The following is a 19,799-nucleotide window of genomic DNA, read 5'->3' as shown; positions in this document are numbered from 1 at the left end:
ATTAAGACTCGCATGAAATATTGCATATTTATCGTTATATATAATCGAAAGGAATATTAATATAAACGTGTCATCGAGAAAGTCAATATTCATATGTATTTAACATTTTTTCGTAGAATCATATATTCTGAATAATTATTCTTAAAATGTTTACGATCTTTGCTGTGCACACTCTCTTTTACTGATACGATGTAGAAGATTACAAAGTTCAACCTGTCAATAAATGCGTACAGCGTAGATAAACAATTACCACATGACATTGCTTCTGAAATATGTACATATTGTTATTATACGCTCGCATATGATGCAAGTTTTTTTTCTCATTTACATATATGCGATACGATTGGAATGATTAATGATTATTACTTAACATGTATGTATATTTAATCCTATTATAATCGTATTTTTTTAGATCTTCCGAATTAAAAAAGGTAAGTTGCGTATATATACATATATGTATGCGAAAAAATTATATTATCATTTTCTTCTATTTTTTAACAATTTTGTAAAACGCCATCGCAATAGAATATTAATAAAGTTTCCATAAAATAAAAGAATCGAATGATATTACGTAATAATATCTTTATTTTCATCGGTTGTACCGGAAATGCGTACGACTTCGATCCACTTTTGGGAAATGAGTCACGTCGCGTCTTATGTAAACCGGCCGTGTCCGGCTGCGCGAGATATTCTGCACCTTTTTTTACTTTCCTCCTGTAGGAGGATTACCAAAGTGCGTTACTCTCTCTTTCATTGGAAAGTCACTTGGCCGTTTCTTCGCGGTTGAGATGCCGCACGCATCTACGAGCGTGATCGCTGCGCGGCGCCACATCACGAGTGGTCGATCAGTGGTCTGATCAGTGAATAGCTTTACTACTTAGACGGGTACAGAGAACTGTTATTTAAAGTACCTAGTTGGTTTTAATGAAATATTCGAATATTCAGATGTTCAGACAAGCCTCTTTGGTACTTCTTTCTCAGTTGATTTTAACAAAAATTATTTATCTTTTATTTATTTTATTTATTGGTTAAATATTAATTTTAGATATAATATCTTAATGTAAGTTTATTATATGTATATAATTTTTAAGTATTTTGTAATGATTCTCTCTTTATCTTTTGAAGCTGAATCATTATTTTGACACTTAGCTTTTAGAAACAAAATTAGATTCTTGTAATCCATTTTAAAAGACCCGATTTCATCATCGTGTCGCGCATACAAATGGCAATCTTAAATGGCAAGGAATAGATTTTGTTGAGCAACTGTCCTTAAAAAAAAATGACGACTAGCTATACAGAACCCGTGCGTTGAATAGTTCGTAATCGTTTTAAATCACGATGCGATAAAAGCAGTGCAGAGTGCATTCCAAAGATTCGCTTTCAAATTCTTCACAATGGGCGTCCTTGATGCTTCTTTCGACAAGCTTCTGCATAGAATTCCAATATCCTAAATTTTTAGTGTGTCATTTAATTATTTTGCAAATTGTACTCAAAAAGTATCAAAGATATCATGCACTGATTCTAAACAGTTTATTTATAATTAAATTTGAAGTATCAGAATAATGGCATTGTGTTAAAATTTAAGTTCTATCTTAAAAATTACTTTTGTCTTCTTATACCATACTACTCGAATAATAATTCGAGAAATATTCCACCTACAGGATAAATATCAAGTTGCTGAAAAATTGTTATTGCAAATTATAACAGCATATATGCGAATCTATATATATTTTCTTTCTCATGTAAATAATTGAGAAGAAAGCTGTCAAGAAAAGATAGCTGCAAGGAACATGAGATGTTTAATAACTAAGTTAAATAAATTATTACATGTTACTACAATATAAAGTGCTCCGAAATCAGAATAGTACTTTCAAGATAATAATCAAGGGAAGTTCGTCTTGATTAACTCTTAGAATCGTCTCGCCTAAGCGCAATAATTACGAATATGTCCCACATTTATGTATAACGATAATTAGCAGTTGTAAAAGTAGAGAGAATATTAATATAAGTCAGCGCAAAAAATATATCAGCATGTTTTATCCGAGGTAGACATTCCTGTAGTCTCCTAAATTTCGCTGACAGATTATCAAATATTACGATATGATGCAAAAATATCGTGACGCATTATCATCCAAACGAGAATATTATTCACAGTTCCTCCACGTGGCTGATATATTTCTGTAAAATAACGAAGATGAATGGCCCACTTTGAAGAAACTATCTATTACGTAAGCTAGTGTGACGATTCGAGACGATTTGCAATTTTGTATGAGATAATCTCAAAATGAGTTGAGAAAGCGTGAGTTTAAACGCAAGTTTCTAAGCTTCAAAATCACGCAATAATAGTCCTGTTATTAAAGATTATCAAATATTACGACATGATGCAAAAATATCGTGACGCATTATCATCTAAACGAGAATATTATTCACAGTTCCTCCACGTGGCTAATATATTTCTGTAAAATAACGAAGATGAATAGCCCATTTTGAAGAAACTATCTATTACGTAAGCTAGTGTGACGATTCGAGACGATTTGCAATTTTGTATGAGATAATCTCAAAATGAGTTGAGAAAGCGTGAGTTTAAACGCAAGTTTCTAAGCTTCAAAATCACGCAATAATAGTCCTGTTATGCATGCAAACTTTTGCGTGTATTGTATATGATGATTTTAATCAATTGTTTCTCAAGTAATTAAACTCAGATCGTCTAATTATTTGGCCGTAATTATTCTGTTGAAACTTTAATAATATCTCCTGTTTGCGAGATGATAAAAAACGATAAATATATTGAATAATACTAGAAGGTTACGTAGCTCCCACGTTTAGTAACGCTTTATATCTATTTTTCTTTACCTTGGAAAGAGATGATATCACAAACACATGAATAGGTGAATTTTTATGATTTCTCAAACTTTATGATGTTCATTGCATACGCGCGAAGCATGACGCTAAAATCGGTTACTAAATAATACCAGCGCAATAATAAAAAGATATGTGCGAATAGAAAGAGAATGGAGAATTTTCCAAAGAATTTAATTGTCGAAGTCTTTTGATTAGAGCGTATTTTCATAAAACAGTTTTGCATCACGCGGATATTTTTTTTTTTTTTTGTCAGATAAAAGAGACGAAATAACTTCTAAGCTTGTAACTGCGTGCTTCAATAATTTACAAGCTTTACGATGTGCTAACCCGAGCGATGATAAGAGAAATAAACGAGGGAGGGTGTTTGATTACGAGGAGTGCTCTGGATAACGCGCCAACTGGCTGAACGGGTTTCTCCGACAAAAGTGAGTTGGAGGGCGCCCCACCTGCCTGCGGGAGGTGAGACTCGCGATTCTCGATTCTCGATGGGGCACACATGCTCGCCTTCGTTCCCCTTCGGCTCCGTAAGACATCGGGACCTCCTTCACCGTGGTCCTCAAACGAGCCTCGCGCTCCGCCAGATACACAACTCCTCACGCATTCGTTCGCTCGCTCGCTTGCTCGCACGCACGCACGCACGCACTCGTCGCACCGGCACTCGTAAGTCCACGCAATTTATTCGCTTTGACTGTTCACGTAACACGCTTGCTAAAATTTCGTTGACTTTTCTGAGTTTTTCTTTTCTACGCGTTAGAAAAAAAAAGATGCATTCGATCCGAAAGAATCGACAGTTGTCGTAAAACGAAAAAAAATATTAATTTTATTTGTTAATTGTTTTTTTTTATTATTATTATATTCTTGTTATGTTCTTCTCTGTTAGAAATACGTACGCGATTATTTCAAGCTAATCGCTTATTTGTTCTTATAATTTGCGGTCTATTACTCGACCAACCATTTTATGTCTGTAATTTAACAATCAGCTGATTGTGACAGCTTATTATTAATACCTCAGCAAGCCCTAAATTTATTGTTAGTAATTTATTCATTTTTTATTTTCTGCGGTTTTTTTTTGTTATTGTTTAAGACCTAAATCAGATTGGGGATAATACTCTTTTCTATGATATTACGCTATGTTAAACTTTTGAAGGAAATGGCGATCAATACATGATTTGCATACATCAATTTACATAACAATATTTGCCTGCATCTAATTTTTCTAATATTTATATCGAATAACATTATTATTAATATTGCCTAATTATTTACTGTTTGCGAAATTGAATCAATTCGATTACCAATCAATTTTTATGTGTAAACTTACATATATGAAGCATCTCCTTTCACTCGACATTTAAGATTAACTTTCAACTTTATTGCTAGGAATTTTACCGCCTTGTGAAACATCTTTTTATTTACGCAGACTAAACTGAAATACAAATCGACCAAGTGAGAAAAAACATAATGCGGGTAGTCTGCACATTTTGCGGACTGTTCTTGGCCATTGCCATTGTCAATTGCAGTCCTATTGTCAAGAGAGATGCGGAAGAGTTACCCCAGGAGGATCTTAGCCCATTAAACGAAGTAAGTCTTGTATTTTATTTCTTCTTTTTAAAGAGTGCTTTCAAGCGACTTGTCGTCGAGTACGTTATACATTAAGCTATTGAACATTCTTTCTAGTCGTGTATCGAGAGATTTATCAGAAGATAGGACGAGTTACCTTGAATCGTCTTAGAAAGTAAAAGAATGAAATTGAAAGTCAGTTGCAATTATGCACATCGTGCTTCAATAAAGTAATTTAAATGCTAAAGTATTTGTGCACAAAAAGCTATTATCGATCTCTCGTGTTGAGAATTTATGATCATTGTGTCGCGCGTCCTCGAAGACCCTCTCGGGAAATAGATACATGGAATGAAAGCGCAATCGAATCTCTGACACGGGAATCACGTTTCTTCGAAATATGATTGACAAGAATTTGGCAAGCGGCAGTGTTGTCTTTTTCCTTCCTTTCTCTCTTAAGTGCAATGTGCTGAATAAACGCGTGATACCTTCACTCGACCTAGAACGGACAGTTCGAAACGTATTACTGGAGACAAAAAGACAAATATAAAGCTTATAGTACAACCAAAGTGAAAGTAAATATCGCAAAAATTGTTAACTCAATAATTCGCGTGAACTATTTACGTAGCATGCAATAGAACAGATAAAATCAGTTCAAAAATCTCATAACATATATAAATATTTATCTTTTTGATTTATTCAGAGGAAAATCTTATGTATATTTTTTATCTTGTTTTTTATCTTCATTCTCTTTTTTGTTAAAAAAAAAAATAACAACTAATTTTATAAAAATTTAAAAAAAATATTTATATCGATATTTAAATTTATTCGTAAAATATGCGCTTATATAAAATGTTTACTTGTCGTCATAATACGAGTTACATCGGGAAGAAGATGTATAGTATTTTAAGCGTATCGCGTTAATTAAATGTGCTACGCGTTAAAATGAGAGACAAACATAAAAAAAGCAGATAGAGGTATATGAAAAAAAGAGTGATATATATATATATATATAGAGCAGTAGAAATACACGATGTTGTCCGATTTCAACATATTGAACACAATTCTCTTTCAAATATGCATAGAACATGCAAAAATATTCATATTGGTAACAGCGGAACTAAAATTATTGATATTATCGCTAATTTCGGTCGGTATTATCAATAATTTTAGTTACGCTTGGATGAGGGCGCTAACCCGTCGGAGTTCGGCCGTCACTTTTGGATCCCCTTAAACATGTAGAAATGGATGCACACGCGTGTAACGAAATTTCTGCAGCACGCACGTGGCGTACGCGTACGTCCATAACGAGCAATGAGATATCGTTGTCGCAGGTGACAATCACGCATTAATGTAATCGAAGTGCGATTCCGCTACAGCACGTATCGATCTCGTTCTCCTAAAATGAAAGCAGCGTTGCATAATAGTTATCATTACGTATATGAAGTTATAACGCTTACAAATCTCGTGCACGTAGCGTAATAGTAATAATGTTTTTTTTTTTTTTTTTAGTTTTATATCGAACAGTTTGAAAATCTTTGTATTCAAATTTTTTAAATATTAATAATAATAATAATGATAATAATTGATATAACAAAACGCGAAATACATGCTTGATTGATAAATAAAAGTTACAGTGTGTTAACAAAAAATTCCTGCGGGCTCTTTCTTGCAATAATATATATCATCTTTTCTCTCTCTGCCTGTTATTAATTATAAATTTTATCTTCTATTTTTATATATGTTATTCTTAGAATATTTTTATTTTATTTTAATAACTTAATTAAAAAAATTTAATTATGGCCCGTACATAGGTCTACGTATTCGAAGCCGACGAAGCCGATGGCGACAAGGACAGGGATAAGAGAAAGATTGGTCTCACGCTTGGTATAAAGAATGGCATCCTCAACTTCGTGTTCGGCGTAAGAATAATTATATAGCAAATTTCTAAATAAAATCTCTACTTTCACATGTAACAAATCTCATCCAAGTTTAATTAATAATTGTACAAATAATATTAAAACCGCAAATCTGAAATATACTTCCGTTAAAAATAAAAACATTTCAAGAGATGTCTTAGATATAATGTAGAGATATTATAGAGATATATAATGTAGCCATTTTTTCTCTTCTTTGATAAATGCATATTTCTTTAGAAAGTTGACTCCTTACTGGACTCAAAGATAAAAGCGCTCGATGTTCTCGAAGAATCCAACAAGGCGAAAAACGCCATTTACGGAATCGACTCTACCAAGTCTCGTACGTCGGAGTTCATCAATGATTTGGTGTCCAAGAAAATTCATCGAAATTCGCGCCACTAAGCTCGCTTTCCGGTGGTCTTTCCGGTGGAGGTGGAGGTGCAGGTACGTACAAAAATACGACAGTTTTCTTATTTGTTTATACCGGCGCTAGTACAGGTACGTAAAAATATGGAAAAAATTCTCTCTCTCTTTCTCTCTCTTTAATTTCTTTCTTCCATAAATATTTAAATAAAAATTTTTTGTAACGTAATAAAATCACAGATTTCTCCAGAAAAGATTATTTATAAATTTCATAATTATTATATATTTCGTAATTAATATTTTTTTAAGAAACAATATATTTATTGTATTTTACCGTATATTTATTGTATTTATCTATCAGATTATTTAATCGGTTTGCTTATAAAAAAATATAGGAGGTGGAAGCGGATCAGCTCTTATCGGCACTCTCCTGACCCAAGGGATCGGCGCTTTGTCGAGTATAAGCCAAGGTAGTGGCGGTTTAAGCGGTGGTCTCAGTGGAGGAGGCCAGGCCACTTCCGGCAAAAGCGATACGAGTTCTGGTTCGCAATCCGGCGCTGGAATTAATGTCGGAGCTTTCGCCAATTTGGCAGGGGTAGGATCGCAATGAGCTCATTTCATCCTTTTTTCTGTAAATTGTTCTTTTCTTTTCTTTTACTCTTTAAGTCACACATGTCGCCTGTTCTGTGTTTGACATGTAATGCAAGCTGTCTCTGACGGGGAGGGATTCTAAAATATGTGTCTTCGTAAGAAAAAGTAGTTTGCTACTTTTGATAAACGTAATGTATGGACGGTTTCTATTTAACAAATCAATAAACAAACTTGGACGATGGGTAACGTTGCTTGTAGGACTCTGTCTGTATTTACAAGTGACAACATTAATTACCGCGCTACGAGTGAAAATAAGTGCATGTTGTGTAAAAGTGTAAATAATTTTTACATTTTATTTTTATATTTAATATTAATTTTCAGTTTGCATGTGTGATTTTCTCATCTGTTCCTAATATTCTTCTAATTTACTATTTTTTTTTTTTTAATTTTACGTTGGAATAATACGATACGTTTAATAAAGCTAATAATGATATAATAAATAATTATATAATATTATAATAAATAATAATATAATTCGAACGTATCTTTACGTTCTGCCTACTTTGACGTTTTTCTCTCACTCTATGCCCTTGAGAAATAATGCTACTACTACTACTGCTATATACATACATATATAAATAACGTAGTTGATAAAAAATCTGGTTTACTGGTCACGCTGATACGCTTCATTAAATTTCCGATTATGCCACTAATCAACGTTACTGATTAAAGTAACTCCCTTATAATCTCGGAAGGCATCTTCACGAGACGAGATCTTCCGATATAACCGCAAAATATGTCTGCAATTAAAATAAGTATTGTACATAAACAGTACGATTACCTACCTCCCCAAGCGGCTTAAAAGCGGGCGGGATAAAAGCGGGCCGATGGGGTGCGGAAAAAGGGATATTGGACTGCGGACTTTTTATACGCCTGGACCGGCGAGCAGCAGGGAAACGCTTGAGAGAAGATATACTTTGGGAAACAGAGTGACAAACAAACATTAAATAGGACGTAAAACGCATCACGGAGAAGGGGACGGACAGTAAACGGATTTTCGCATGGAGCGTTCCATATAATGTGGAATGTGTGGATTTTTGTTTCTAGTTGGGCTGATAATTGGCAGGATCTCTCTCTCTCTCTCGCTCTAGAAGCCCTTCTTCCTATAAAAAGCCTATATTTAGAGCACTCAAACAAAATATTTAAAAAAAAGGGAAAGAAAGAAAAAATTCTACAGAAAGAGGAAACTCTCTCCTGACGAATCGACGCTTCCGGTTGAATCATGGACTGTGCTGTATCTAACATTACAGAAGAGCTAACATGAATCGACTTGCCATCGTGAAAGCTGTAAATAATTTAACAGTAGCCTCTAAGCGAGACGAACTAGTGGAATGTGTAAATGATGTAAATAGCGCATCTAAAAATGCTCTATAACACGTAAAGCTAGTAATATTGAGAATGATGATGATGGTGATAATGCTAATGTCAAAAATAAACTTTTAATTATATTTTTGTCTATTACTTGTGAAGAATTCATTGTAGAGCATCACAAAGTCCAATATATCCTTTTTCCCTCTTTTCCTTATTATCTTTATCCTAGAATTTATCCGTACATATAATCGCTCTAATTTTTTTAACTTATTTTTTCAAAACATCGATAAGAAATTAAGCTTATAATTGAAATTGAGAATATAGTTTTTTTTATTGCCCTCTCTTTGAAATATTGCTCATACAAATATTTTATACGAATATCTTTTTGTAAGAGCACAAATTTTTCAAATAAATATATAAATGCTACTCTATCTTTAATTATACAAAAAAATTTCATTTTATGCATTTATATTTGAATAAATAAAATATATCCACGCGAAATAATATTATAAGCAGTAAATGAAATTGCAAAAGTAGTAATTCTCGTTAAAGAGCCTTTTCTTTGATATTTATCGAATCATTACAAATTAGAAAAATTACAAAGACGGATCGTGATATTCATACATGCTTGTATATAAGGACTTTCAAGTTCTACATAATGTTCCCACGTGATACTTTTTATATTGTTATTTCTAACGATGATGAAATATATAATAAAGCGGTGGCGAAAGAAAATTGAATAAACCTCATTTATCGTGTATTTGTGTGCAGAAGGTGCCTATTACTACTACCACGGATGATACACCCGTTTTCGACAGGACTAGGGTGTCCTTGGAAATACCATCAAGAGCATTCGGCACTGGTTTCACCCTAGTAACTAATATTAGTAAAGTCCTCAACAGCCTAATTCTAGTAAGTATCGCGTATGTTAATTAAGACAACGCATAGTAAGAGATACAATATTAACGATTTCCGTTGACGTAGGGATCTAATCATGCTTTTTTATGATAATTATGTTTTTTAATTCAATCGCAAATGATTAACGTAGTCGAGTTACCCTTCACTCAGAGTTGAATAAGAATACGAAAAAAACGAGCCTGATCTATCCGCTTTCAATAGAAGCAGGAAATTATTAACTTCCACTCATACAAACATTTATTGATCTCTTGTCCTTAACAGTTGAATCGTTTACATATTTCAGAACTCGGCTCGCCGAACACAGACGTTTCTAGAGATCTTCAAACCGGTCTTCCGCGGTTCATTCGCTATAAAGGGTTTACCATCGGATAACTTGCACTAAGGCGTCTCATTTCCGCATTCGTAGGGGATTATTATACTAGAACTTAATTGCTCAATGACCATTGTTTCGTCAAGAAACATTTAGCAAGTTCCGATCACATATTTTGTGGATAAATACCGTTGACTAGAACTTGTCGTGTCTGTTCCAAGTAAAAGACTTTAAATCTCATTTAGGAATTAAAATACAATTTAAATGTCCTATTCTTGGTAGAATATTTTTCTGCTGTCATATTACACAATTATTATTTATGACGCCATATTATTGTCTTATCTTTTATCTACTATTCTTCTATGATCATCATCTATTTGTTTAAATTTGTTATATATGATCCAGAAATTAGCGCCATAAGTAACAGACAAGTTTTTAATGATTAAAAGCATATTATGTTATTTTTTGTAGACGAAATGGAGATATTTATACACACATATATATTAATTATTAAATTAAATTACTAATGTAAGGAAAAATTATTTTTGAAACACTTTAGTCAGGTTTTAATTAAATAGCATGTAATAATAAAATTCAAAGTACGATAAAGTAAGAAAGTAGGAAAAAGAGCGATAATCAAACTAGATTATATCTCATAAAATTAATTTCATGCAATTATAGTAGCAAGCGTGAAGAATTTTCAGAAAATTTCCTAATATAGATCAATTTGTAACTTAACACGTATTGCCATAATCTATTAATCGCATAAATAAAAATATATTGTTGCGTAAATTTTTTATTTCATTTGGCAATGTATTGCTTAAGATACTTATTCGTATGGCAAAATGAAAACTTTATATTTATCAAAACCGGTTTATTATGCAATCAGAAAATCGCAAAGAAATTCTGCGTTAATAATATGTATTCGATTGCCTCATATTATTCGATAATTTATTACTCACACAACTAGGCGATTATTATACAAGATCAAGCGGTCAGGGTGTCTTGCACGATGACATAAAAAACTTGACCATGTAACGTTTTGCCGCTCATATAAAAAGAATGTCCCTAGCAGATGCAATGCCCTGTAAAAATTGCGCTCCCCATTCCAGCTTTTCGAGTGCGACAAAGATAATTTTAAAAATAAAATATTGAATTAAAATACTCTGTTTAAGTCCAACATTTACATCTTCTCGATAATATCTTAATATAACGTGGAACATAATTATTAGATGTGCGTCAATAATACTAGGGAAGAAAGGACGTGTGTGATAATTAATTTTTTCCTGAGAATTTTACGCATTTCTATTCATCTATCGTTTTACGCCTTTTCCGGTGACGTCAGAATAGAAGTGGCCGGGAAAAGCCGCTATTTTGCATGACTCTTAGATCAGCGACCTCTTGCACGATTTTCCTTTTGACGAATAAGTCAATGGGGGTCATATAAAACATAGCGCCAGAATGAATCCCGAAGTGCAAAGTTCGAGAAAGAATTGCGACAGACGACATAACGCACGCTGGAAAGAATGTAGGTAAAAAAATCCGAAGGAGTCTGACAAACAAGCAATGACAGCGATGATGCATTTGTATAATCTATGCGATTTGAAGAAAGATTATTAATAGATGTCTATAAAAAAGCATGGATTAACATAACATAATTAATTTGCTAAATGTATTGCAAGATAATTGTGTGCGTTATAGAGATTTAATTTAACTAATTTTAGTTTCTTAAGAATTTAATCTTCTGTGAAATTTTATTTTCTGTGACTTTTGTTGTATACGATATTCCTAACGAGAAACACAGAGAGAAAGAGAAATTAAAGAAAAACATAAAAATAAAACATTCTTGGGCATAATGCTAATACCTGCATAATTCTTATCTGTGTGTTATATGTTATATTATTTGTCTACAGACACGATTTCAGATAATAAACATAAATATAGCATAAAATTAAAGAAAATAAAGCGCAAGATAAATGATACTGTTTCATATTAACTTTGTGCTATAAATTGACTTACATTTGCATTAAAAAAAATTTGTTTAATAATATTTGGATATTTTCTTTTGCGGGTATTGTTGATCGCGATTATTTAATAAAATTCCGGCGATTGCCTAATTATCGAAATAATAACGTTGAAAGTGTGTATCGTGCGTAGGATCAAAAAGTTCTTGTTTGTCCAATAACGGAACCGTATGGAAATCTCGTTGATTTGTTCCGTTTATACCAGAATACGTAAGATATGTCGTCAAAATGTTGACGACCTTCGGGGCCGATTCCCGAGGTATCGGGCGGTGAAGGAAACTCATCTCGTTAGTGCGGGTTCTGCCGTCCAGCAAGATGCACTTGTTTTCACAACTTTATTCGTCGAGTTCGGAGATATTCGTGTAGATTCACGAAAAGTTGTGACTGTGAGAATTGTGTAATCCTGCGAAACGTAATAGTGTATAAAAGTATAAAGTACAATAGTGGGCAAACTAACAATCTACAGTCAGAGATTATTCTTATTCGATAGGGATAGTAATAGATAAGATCGAAGGTAAGATATAATCACTGCTTTAATTATATTCAATATTCAATATTCAATATTCAATATTGTATCTTTTATCAAATTATTCAAATTATATCTATAAATATCAGATTATAAATATCTAAATTAAATATAGATACAATTCCTAAATAGTACTAGAGAGTTGCATGTATCTAAAAACTTTTTTCCACGTTGTAACACACTCATTTCTATATTACAAAAAATATTGTTTTGTATTCTTGTGTGAAATAACGACAAATTTGTACTGGATCACTATAGCTGATATCTAATATGACTATCATACCATATATAAATGTCAAGTTTCTGTGTCAAACAAATTGCACGCTGCATTTATATTATTTTCTATCTTTGTAAAATCTGGATCCAGAATTGCTTAACGATTGCTTAACAACTCGCATTGAAAAATTTGTATTTTTTGATTAGGTTTGCTTAAAATTACATAAATTTATACTAAAATGTTTTAAAATCTAATAACTTTTTAATAAAACTCTGATGAGTGCGATGAATAAAAATGAAATCTTCTAATAATTTACTTAAATAATAGACTCATCTGCACACACAACAATTGTTTAGCATCATGTCATATGTATAAAAGAGGTAATCACTGTAATAGTATAACATAACATAGTAGAAATAATCTTATATAATGTTTTATTTTTTTGTAGTCCTAATAATAAATTGCAGATTTCTTCAAAAAACGTAAGTGAGATAAGAATTAAGAAATTAAGAATCAAAAAACCTTCCGACAAAAAATGGGCTTCTTTTTTAGATATATATCTAAAAATTCAAGATTCTTACCAAAGTCAATGCTAATAACGAAGAAAGTCAATGCTGCCCAGAAAAAAAATTAAACGTTATCTGTTCTGAAACTGGTTTCTTGTAGTTGTTCTGGAAAAAAATATGGAGTATTTTTCTATAATAGTGTTATTAAATTTAGAAACCAGTTTCAAAATTCTCTTACATTTCTAAATGCAATCGCCTGTACGTAATGTAACTCAGAATTTGTGTTTGGTCAAGGCTGAGTCTTTGTTAATAAGTCTTTAATATATAGGAATTTCCTAACTATGCTTTACAAAACTTAATCTAAATAACAGAATCTTGCAATCTTATTTTGTTTTCATATATATAATTATTGATTATAATTGACTGTGCGATGATTTTCGCAAATTTGTTATTCTCTGTTCCCAATCAATAGCTTATCATTTTATCTAAATTTAAGTTATTTTACTTTATTACTTTGAATAATATTTAATATATAGCACGAATTTTATATTCTCGAAGAAATCTTTCTTGCAAATAACTTTTTAATGTATTTAATAAGAAAAAGTAGAAATATGTTTATAAATTCAAGCTTTTTGTCTTGTTTTACTTTACAATTAAAATTGCATTAAATATAATGTCGATAGAAAAATGATAAATGTACAGATAATAGTAGACAAATAATAGATAAGAATTGATATATGTAGACATGTAGCAATAGGTAAGTACTGACGTGCGAGGACACACGTATTACGTAAGGCACGTGTACACAAAAAGATATATGTTACATACATAACCACGTAAAACCTCACCAATATTTCAAACGAAATTTCACGTCAAGCGTAATGAAACCCAATATTTGACACTTACTCAGATTTTCACTATAAATATTATTATTTTTGCGTTGAATCGCTATAATATATATTTTATTGAATATCAAATATAATGATATGATGTTTGATATTTCTTGGCTGCTACTGCTATTATTTCTTTTTATGCTAAAAACATTTCACGCATAAGTCCATTATTATTATCACGAGACGAAATTTTTAAAAATTTTGGTAACGGTTTTCTTAACGGAGAAACTTTTCGTAGATCGATGCACGTAGATCATTTTAATGCGAACAAATACGTGAGTTTCTTATTCACGCATACCTTTCACAGTAAGATAATTAGCACCTAGTAATCGGAGCATATCATACACCAACGAAACTGGTTCAGGAAATAACCGTAAAAATATAATAACATGGCACAAAAACCATTGTTTTTATCAATACGCTATTTTTAAGACGATTTGAATGTTTAAACGGATCTCACTTGATAAAAATTTTTCTTTATCTCTCAATTGTTCAGTCACGTAAATACTAAAAATTAAAGAGCGGACAAGGAATTAGCGGCGTTAGCGGCTGTCATACCGTGTGATCTACACAATTACAATTAGATACATACTGATGGTTATAACGGAACTGCTCTTGATTACGTGTGTGATTACGAAGAGTGAAAGTGAAAGATGGAAGTTGTTATATACTGTAGTCCACGTGGATCTGAGCCCCAAGCAGGTTTTCGAAGACATGAACGGTTAAGTACACGGTTGTCGATCTCCGTGCAAGACAGCGTGAATCTAATAATTATTTATAAAAATTTTTAGTGACTTGTTATTGTGCACTTGTGACCGGAAGAAAATACAACAAGTTCATCAATATTGTGCTTTATATGTGTCAAATAAGAAAATGTTTGAAAATGATTGCATTATGGTCGATATCATTCGTGTTCGCGACTTTAATTTTATATAATCTCAAATTCTATAATAAATTTACATTTTTCTAGTAAGATAATAACCAAGCAAGAATAGTTTCCAAATTGCACTTATCGATGAAAGAAAAATGGCTTTTCGCGAATTAAGCTTTAGCAAGCTAAATAGATGACAAAATAGTAGTCAGTTAATTTTATGTAAGTCTATTTCAATATTTTTTGATACGGACTTTTGTCATATATAATATGTAATATTAAAAATTAAAAAGTTAATGACATTCCTTAAAATTTTCTTTGAAGACCAGAATTTTTTTTAATCAGAAGAAATCTAGCAAAATTAAGGTTGCAAATTGTGTGAAATTTTATGAATTTTTAATTATTCTTAGAAACCAAGCGCTTCTTACAAATAGTATAAAAGAAGCCGTGTATTTTTTTATATATAAATAAAAAGCCTTTCTATACATAAGATTATATGATGCGAAAAGAGAGTGAAACTTGTATCAGAAAATAGTTTGCTAAAACTCGATTGTGTGATCGGTAAAACCCATGTGCTCCATTTAAATCATGCCACGTACGACTGCATTTTCGCAATCATTAGAGATATTTGTGTGATTTATTTCACAAAAGTAGAAAGTCTTATTTGCCGTATTACAGATTTAGACGCTTGTTCGTGTGGTTCAAAACATCGCAGCGCGCGATTATTTCAAATTGTGCCACGTGACACAATTAGCCAACATGACACTCTTGATTGATGTTATTTAAAATAATCATAGTGTCAGTGATCGACATTAAATGTCATATAGTTGCAAGACTTGAAACAATTCGTGCCAGTATTTCTTAACAAGTGAATTGCAATATTCGAATACCTAAATGTATGTTTAGCTACTTATAATGCTCTCAAATACTTTGTACGTTTAGTAATTCTCGGCTATTGATGTATCTATTATTCTCAAAACGTCAAGCGCTGCAGGAGGTCTGAATTTTTGACGATGTTGCGACATGCCGGACATTCAGCGGGCTCCATTATTTCGAAACATACTCAATAAGGTCGACCGTTAATTCAGTGCACGTGTTGTATGTTCGCGTCACGTACAGCGTGGTGGCCGAAATGGATCGTCGAAGTCCCCGAACGATCCTCGTGGAAGCAAATCGCCGACGTCGCTGTCGATCGCGGTAGTTATGCTTGACCGGCAGCGGAAGCCATCGACCAGTAGTAGTCGTATAATGCGAAGGCTGTATTAAGTCGAAATGGAGGCAATTTTCCGAACAATCGTGCGTGAACGACCTATAGAAACGACTGTTTTATCGCGACAAACTGAGTGAGTGACGCAGAGACCTGTCAGCGGGAAAGGCTTCCCGAGTTGAGACGATTTGTGTGAAAATTTAATATAAAATGTACGAAAGAATTAAATTGTGTGTGTTAAAGAAAGTTTGAGGATGTCGAATAATTTTTGAAGCAATGTGTACGTGCTTGAAGAAAAGGAACATTTTAACAGTGTATCTGGATTTAAAAGCCTTTGCCAACAAAGTAAGTCAATATCTCCATAAGCCAAGAATAGAACATAATTTAATAAATTATAATTATAATTATAATAAATAGAAAGTCGAATTACACATACATAATCTCTCTATTTAAATAAATTAGAAATGTTTATAGTAGATTATAAATATTCACGTATATGACTATGCTATGAAACTATTGTGCAAATTATGTAATTGATTGTACGTAACTAATTTATAAATAATAGATTGTAAAACTATTATAAAAATCTTGTCTGCCAAATTATGGTTGACAATTTTCCTACCGTGGTTTCGTCTTTCAACAAACTTTCCTTATTTTACTAAATGAACGCTGTCGACTTATATAATAGCTGCTGATTCTTTTCCGTGCATCCCAGTCATCGTCCGACTCTCACTGCACGATGTTTCTTCGGTCTCGTGAGCTGCAGTTTTATAACAAAACTTCACTTTTGTTATGACAATGTTTACGTAATATATGTATAATATTCTTTTTTGTTATGTTGTATTAAAATTTGAAGATGATTTTTTATACTATTCTCTCATTATTGTATATATATACCACATCACTCGCCATCCACACCATCACCATAAGCACCATCACTATCTCCATCAGTACCTGAACCATCATTACCACTATCCCGCGCATTCCGCTCGCATTCTGTAAAAAAAAAGATCGAGTCAATCGAGTTTCGTCGAGAGAGCGAAGAGAAAAACGTCTCGTCTCTTCTCTTTTTTCTTCCCCCTCTTCTCCGAAGACAGACACGCCTGATGGACTTTTACACACGTTGACAGAAAAAATATATTTATATATATACATATAATTATTTAGTATATTTTGATATTTATAGATTATCACATTTTCCTGATTATAAAAAAATTCATAAATCTTAATTTCTATTTTAATAATTAATTAATTTATTGGTTTTTTGTGAGATATAGTTAATCTGGCGTATCCTTAATCTTATGAATATTTTTTTACAGATGTACATATCATCAATCAATGCCTTTGCAGCCAGTTGGCTGCTTCTCTGCTTGATTAAACCGCTTTACAGCGAAGCGGAGAAGTCATACATCGTTCCTTATGAAATCAATAATACTATGCATCAGTCCGAGCCAGTTTTTTCTGAAGAACAGATTCAGTCTAATGTCTCGAAACTTTTACAGTACATCTATCATCGTAATTATCAATCTAATTCAGTGCCATCTGAGATACTTTCGAAGGACATGTATCCTGTAGCCTATGTGAAAGAAAATGTGACAAAATCTATGCCGGAATATCGGGTAAGAAAAAAAATACAGATTATATATTATTATTTTGAAATTCAGTATGTTGGAAATCACGGATCTTTTAAAAAAGAAAGCGGTTTTTGCAGTTGGAGCAACGCTATCAGGAGGCCGGAAGAAGGGACGAAGAGATAATGCTGAAGATAAGTGCATTGGAGAAACTGTTGTCCGAAGATACCGACGAGCATGGCGTCGAGTCGAACACGGTTGAAGACAGTATCATCGCGGGAACGAGCATCCCTGAAGAAACCAAAAGGGTCGTTAGACAAGTTCGCAGACAACGGCCAGGATTCTTTTATACTTTAGCGAAACTCGCTTTCGAGGTACTCATATCGAAATCGATGTTTATCGCGAATGTAATGTAATGTTAAAGAATTTCAAAATGAGAATTGATAATGTCTGTTTCCGCTTAACGTTTACTATCATAAATATAATATTACAGTACTGCAAGTATTGTCAGAGAGAATCGTATAAAGATCCAATATAGCATAGAAAATATCAAATATAGAGGATAATCCCATTTTTCTTTACATACTTCACCTCATATTTGTTTTCTCAAGAACAAAAATATTTTTTGTCTCCATTACGTTGTTTAAGTTGAATGGGAAAGTGGAGGTTTCGCTACATTCGATTAATGTTCCATCTGATTTCAGACGTTCAACGATACGCGATCGGCGATTAAACAAATTAATACTATTATCGGTGAAAATTTCGAACCGGATACAACCGCTCGACCGTCAATAGTCAGCAGTAATTCATTGCAAGTAAATGATGTGACAACGGTCACTGCGACGTCGAATGATCAAAATGATTTATCCAATAACATGGCGAGTATTAATGTAACGACAATGAGGACGACTACCATGAGGACGACTGAAGCGCCTTTCAAATTCACGCGAAACGGATTGCAAGATCTAATAAGTAGAAATTTGCGTGGGTTAATGAGACTTTTGAATATCGAATGGCAGGATGCTCTAAATGTGAGTTTTTATTATATGTACTTATTTTTTTATTAATTTTGGATGTATTTATCAAACTATTGTTTAACCATTTTATTAATAAATAAAATTTAAATAATATTAAATAATAATAATAGAGGCTCTCGGGATTAAAATCAAATATAGTAAAAAAGGGCATTTAGAGCCAAGCGCGGTACGTAGTGACATAAATTTAACGTCGCATGGTTTTAAAATTAGTCATACATAGTTTTTCACAAATTCTATACATAAAAAGGCAGAAGAACGGTTTGAATTTGCAGACGGACACGGAATCTCTTCCCGACATGTATTTTTCTGTGCTTGATAAGCTTTCTAAAATTTGATTTCTAATTTGTATGTTCAATGTAATGGCTTAATTTATAGATACGTTTTATTAGCACTACGTATCGCGCTTGGCTCTAATATTAAATAAATATAATTTATTTTATAATTTATTTATTTTAAATAAATATAATTTATTATAATTATAATAAATTTTCTTACTTTTCAGCAATCAGACGTATCTGTAAGAGAGTTTCAAAGGAATCTCGGAAATCAGATAGGCGGTTTCCTACAAGAAGACCCAAACGCTTTTTAAAATAACAAAGATAATAAAGAGAAGAGTACAATAAATGATGGTGATAAAAATATTAATATCGAGAAGCTGTACATAATATAGTTTTGTATATAATATAGTGACAGATTTATGACAAACAGTTCCGTAACCAAAGACGTACAGTGTTGTTACCTAGATCAATATTTAAATTTATGATATTGTCTGCATTGTGTTGAACATTATGCAATAATCCAATTTTTGGATAGAAAAAAAATACATATATATGCGTGGGTGCAAAAATGTTTTTTTTTCTTTTTTCATTAAATTTGATTACGCATTTCATTATAAATGCAATTAGATATATGTAGTATAATTACATTTTATTTTATCATATTGGTCGCTCAAATAAATCGCATATTCTAACTGTCAACTGTGCCAAAGTAGCTATTGCCTGTTACTTTCGATTCGATTTTGCCATCTCCCAGATTATTCGAAGTGAACGATATTAC

At 32.4% G+C, this 19,799-nt stretch overlaps 2 protein-coding genes across 3 annotated transcripts; both read left to right on the top strand.

Annotated features, from left to right (window-relative positions):
* The first annotated feature begins 3,187 nt into the window (after positions 1-3,187).
* On the top strand, positions 3,188-10,643 carry LOC115238001. The gene is given in 8 exon segments (XM_029811469.1): positions 3,188-3,522; positions 4,283-4,443; positions 6,234-6,341; positions 6,576-6,717; positions 6,720-6,782; positions 7,097-7,296; positions 9,435-9,575; positions 9,865-10,643. Coding segments are annotated over 7 exon segments (873 nt in total). The 5' UTR covers positions 3,188-3,522; positions 4,283-4,323; the 3' UTR covers positions 9,964-10,643.
* A 1,542-nt stretch (positions 10,644-12,185) lies between these two features.
* Positions 12,186-19,720, top strand: LOC115237988. 2 transcript variants are annotated; one of them, XM_029811445.1, is made up of 5 exons: positions 12,186-12,429; positions 17,455-17,754; positions 17,847-18,080; positions 18,411-18,737; positions 19,246-19,720. In XM_029811445.1, exons 2-5 carry the CDS (start codon positions 17,455-17,457, stop codon positions 19,330-19,332), a joined length of 948 nt encoding a protein of 315 aa, XP_029667305.1. In that variant the 5' UTR covers positions 12,186-12,429; the 3' UTR covers positions 19,333-19,720. The 2 variants fall into 2 exon arrangements, with proteins under 2 accessions (XP_029667305.1, XP_029667303.1); XM_029811443.1 differs by lacking the exon at positions 12,186-12,429 and adding an exon at positions 16,079-16,480.
* The last annotated feature ends 79 nt before the right edge of the window (positions 19,721-19,799 follow it).

This window comes from Formica exsecta, unplaced genomic scaffold, assembly GCF_003651465.1.
Source record: "Formica exsecta isolate Colony F162 unplaced genomic scaffold, ASM365146v1 scaffold318, whole genome shotgun sequence".
Taxonomy (NCBI): Eukaryota; Metazoa; Arthropoda; class Insecta; order Hymenoptera; family Formicidae; genus Formica; species Formica exsecta.
The sequence above is the reverse complement of the archived record's forward strand: the minus strand, read 5'-3'. Positions and strand labels throughout refer to the sequence as shown.

What these genes read in the sequence shown, in the direction of transcription:
- LOC115237988 (XM_029811443.1), top strand. Translation starts at nt 16,412, where the DNA reads ATGTGTACGTGCTTGAAGAAAAGGAACATTTTAACAGTGTATCTGGAT. An exon ending in TAAAAGCCTTTGCCAACAAA is followed by an intron (nt 16,481 to 17,454) that starts GTAAGTCAATAT and finishes ATTTTTTTACAG; the next exon opens with ATGTACATATCATCAATCAA. An exon ending in AATGGCAGGATGCTCTAAAT is followed by an intron (nt 18,738 to 19,245) that starts GTGAGTTTTTAT and finishes CTTACTTTTCAG; the next exon opens with CAATCAGACGTATCTGTAAG.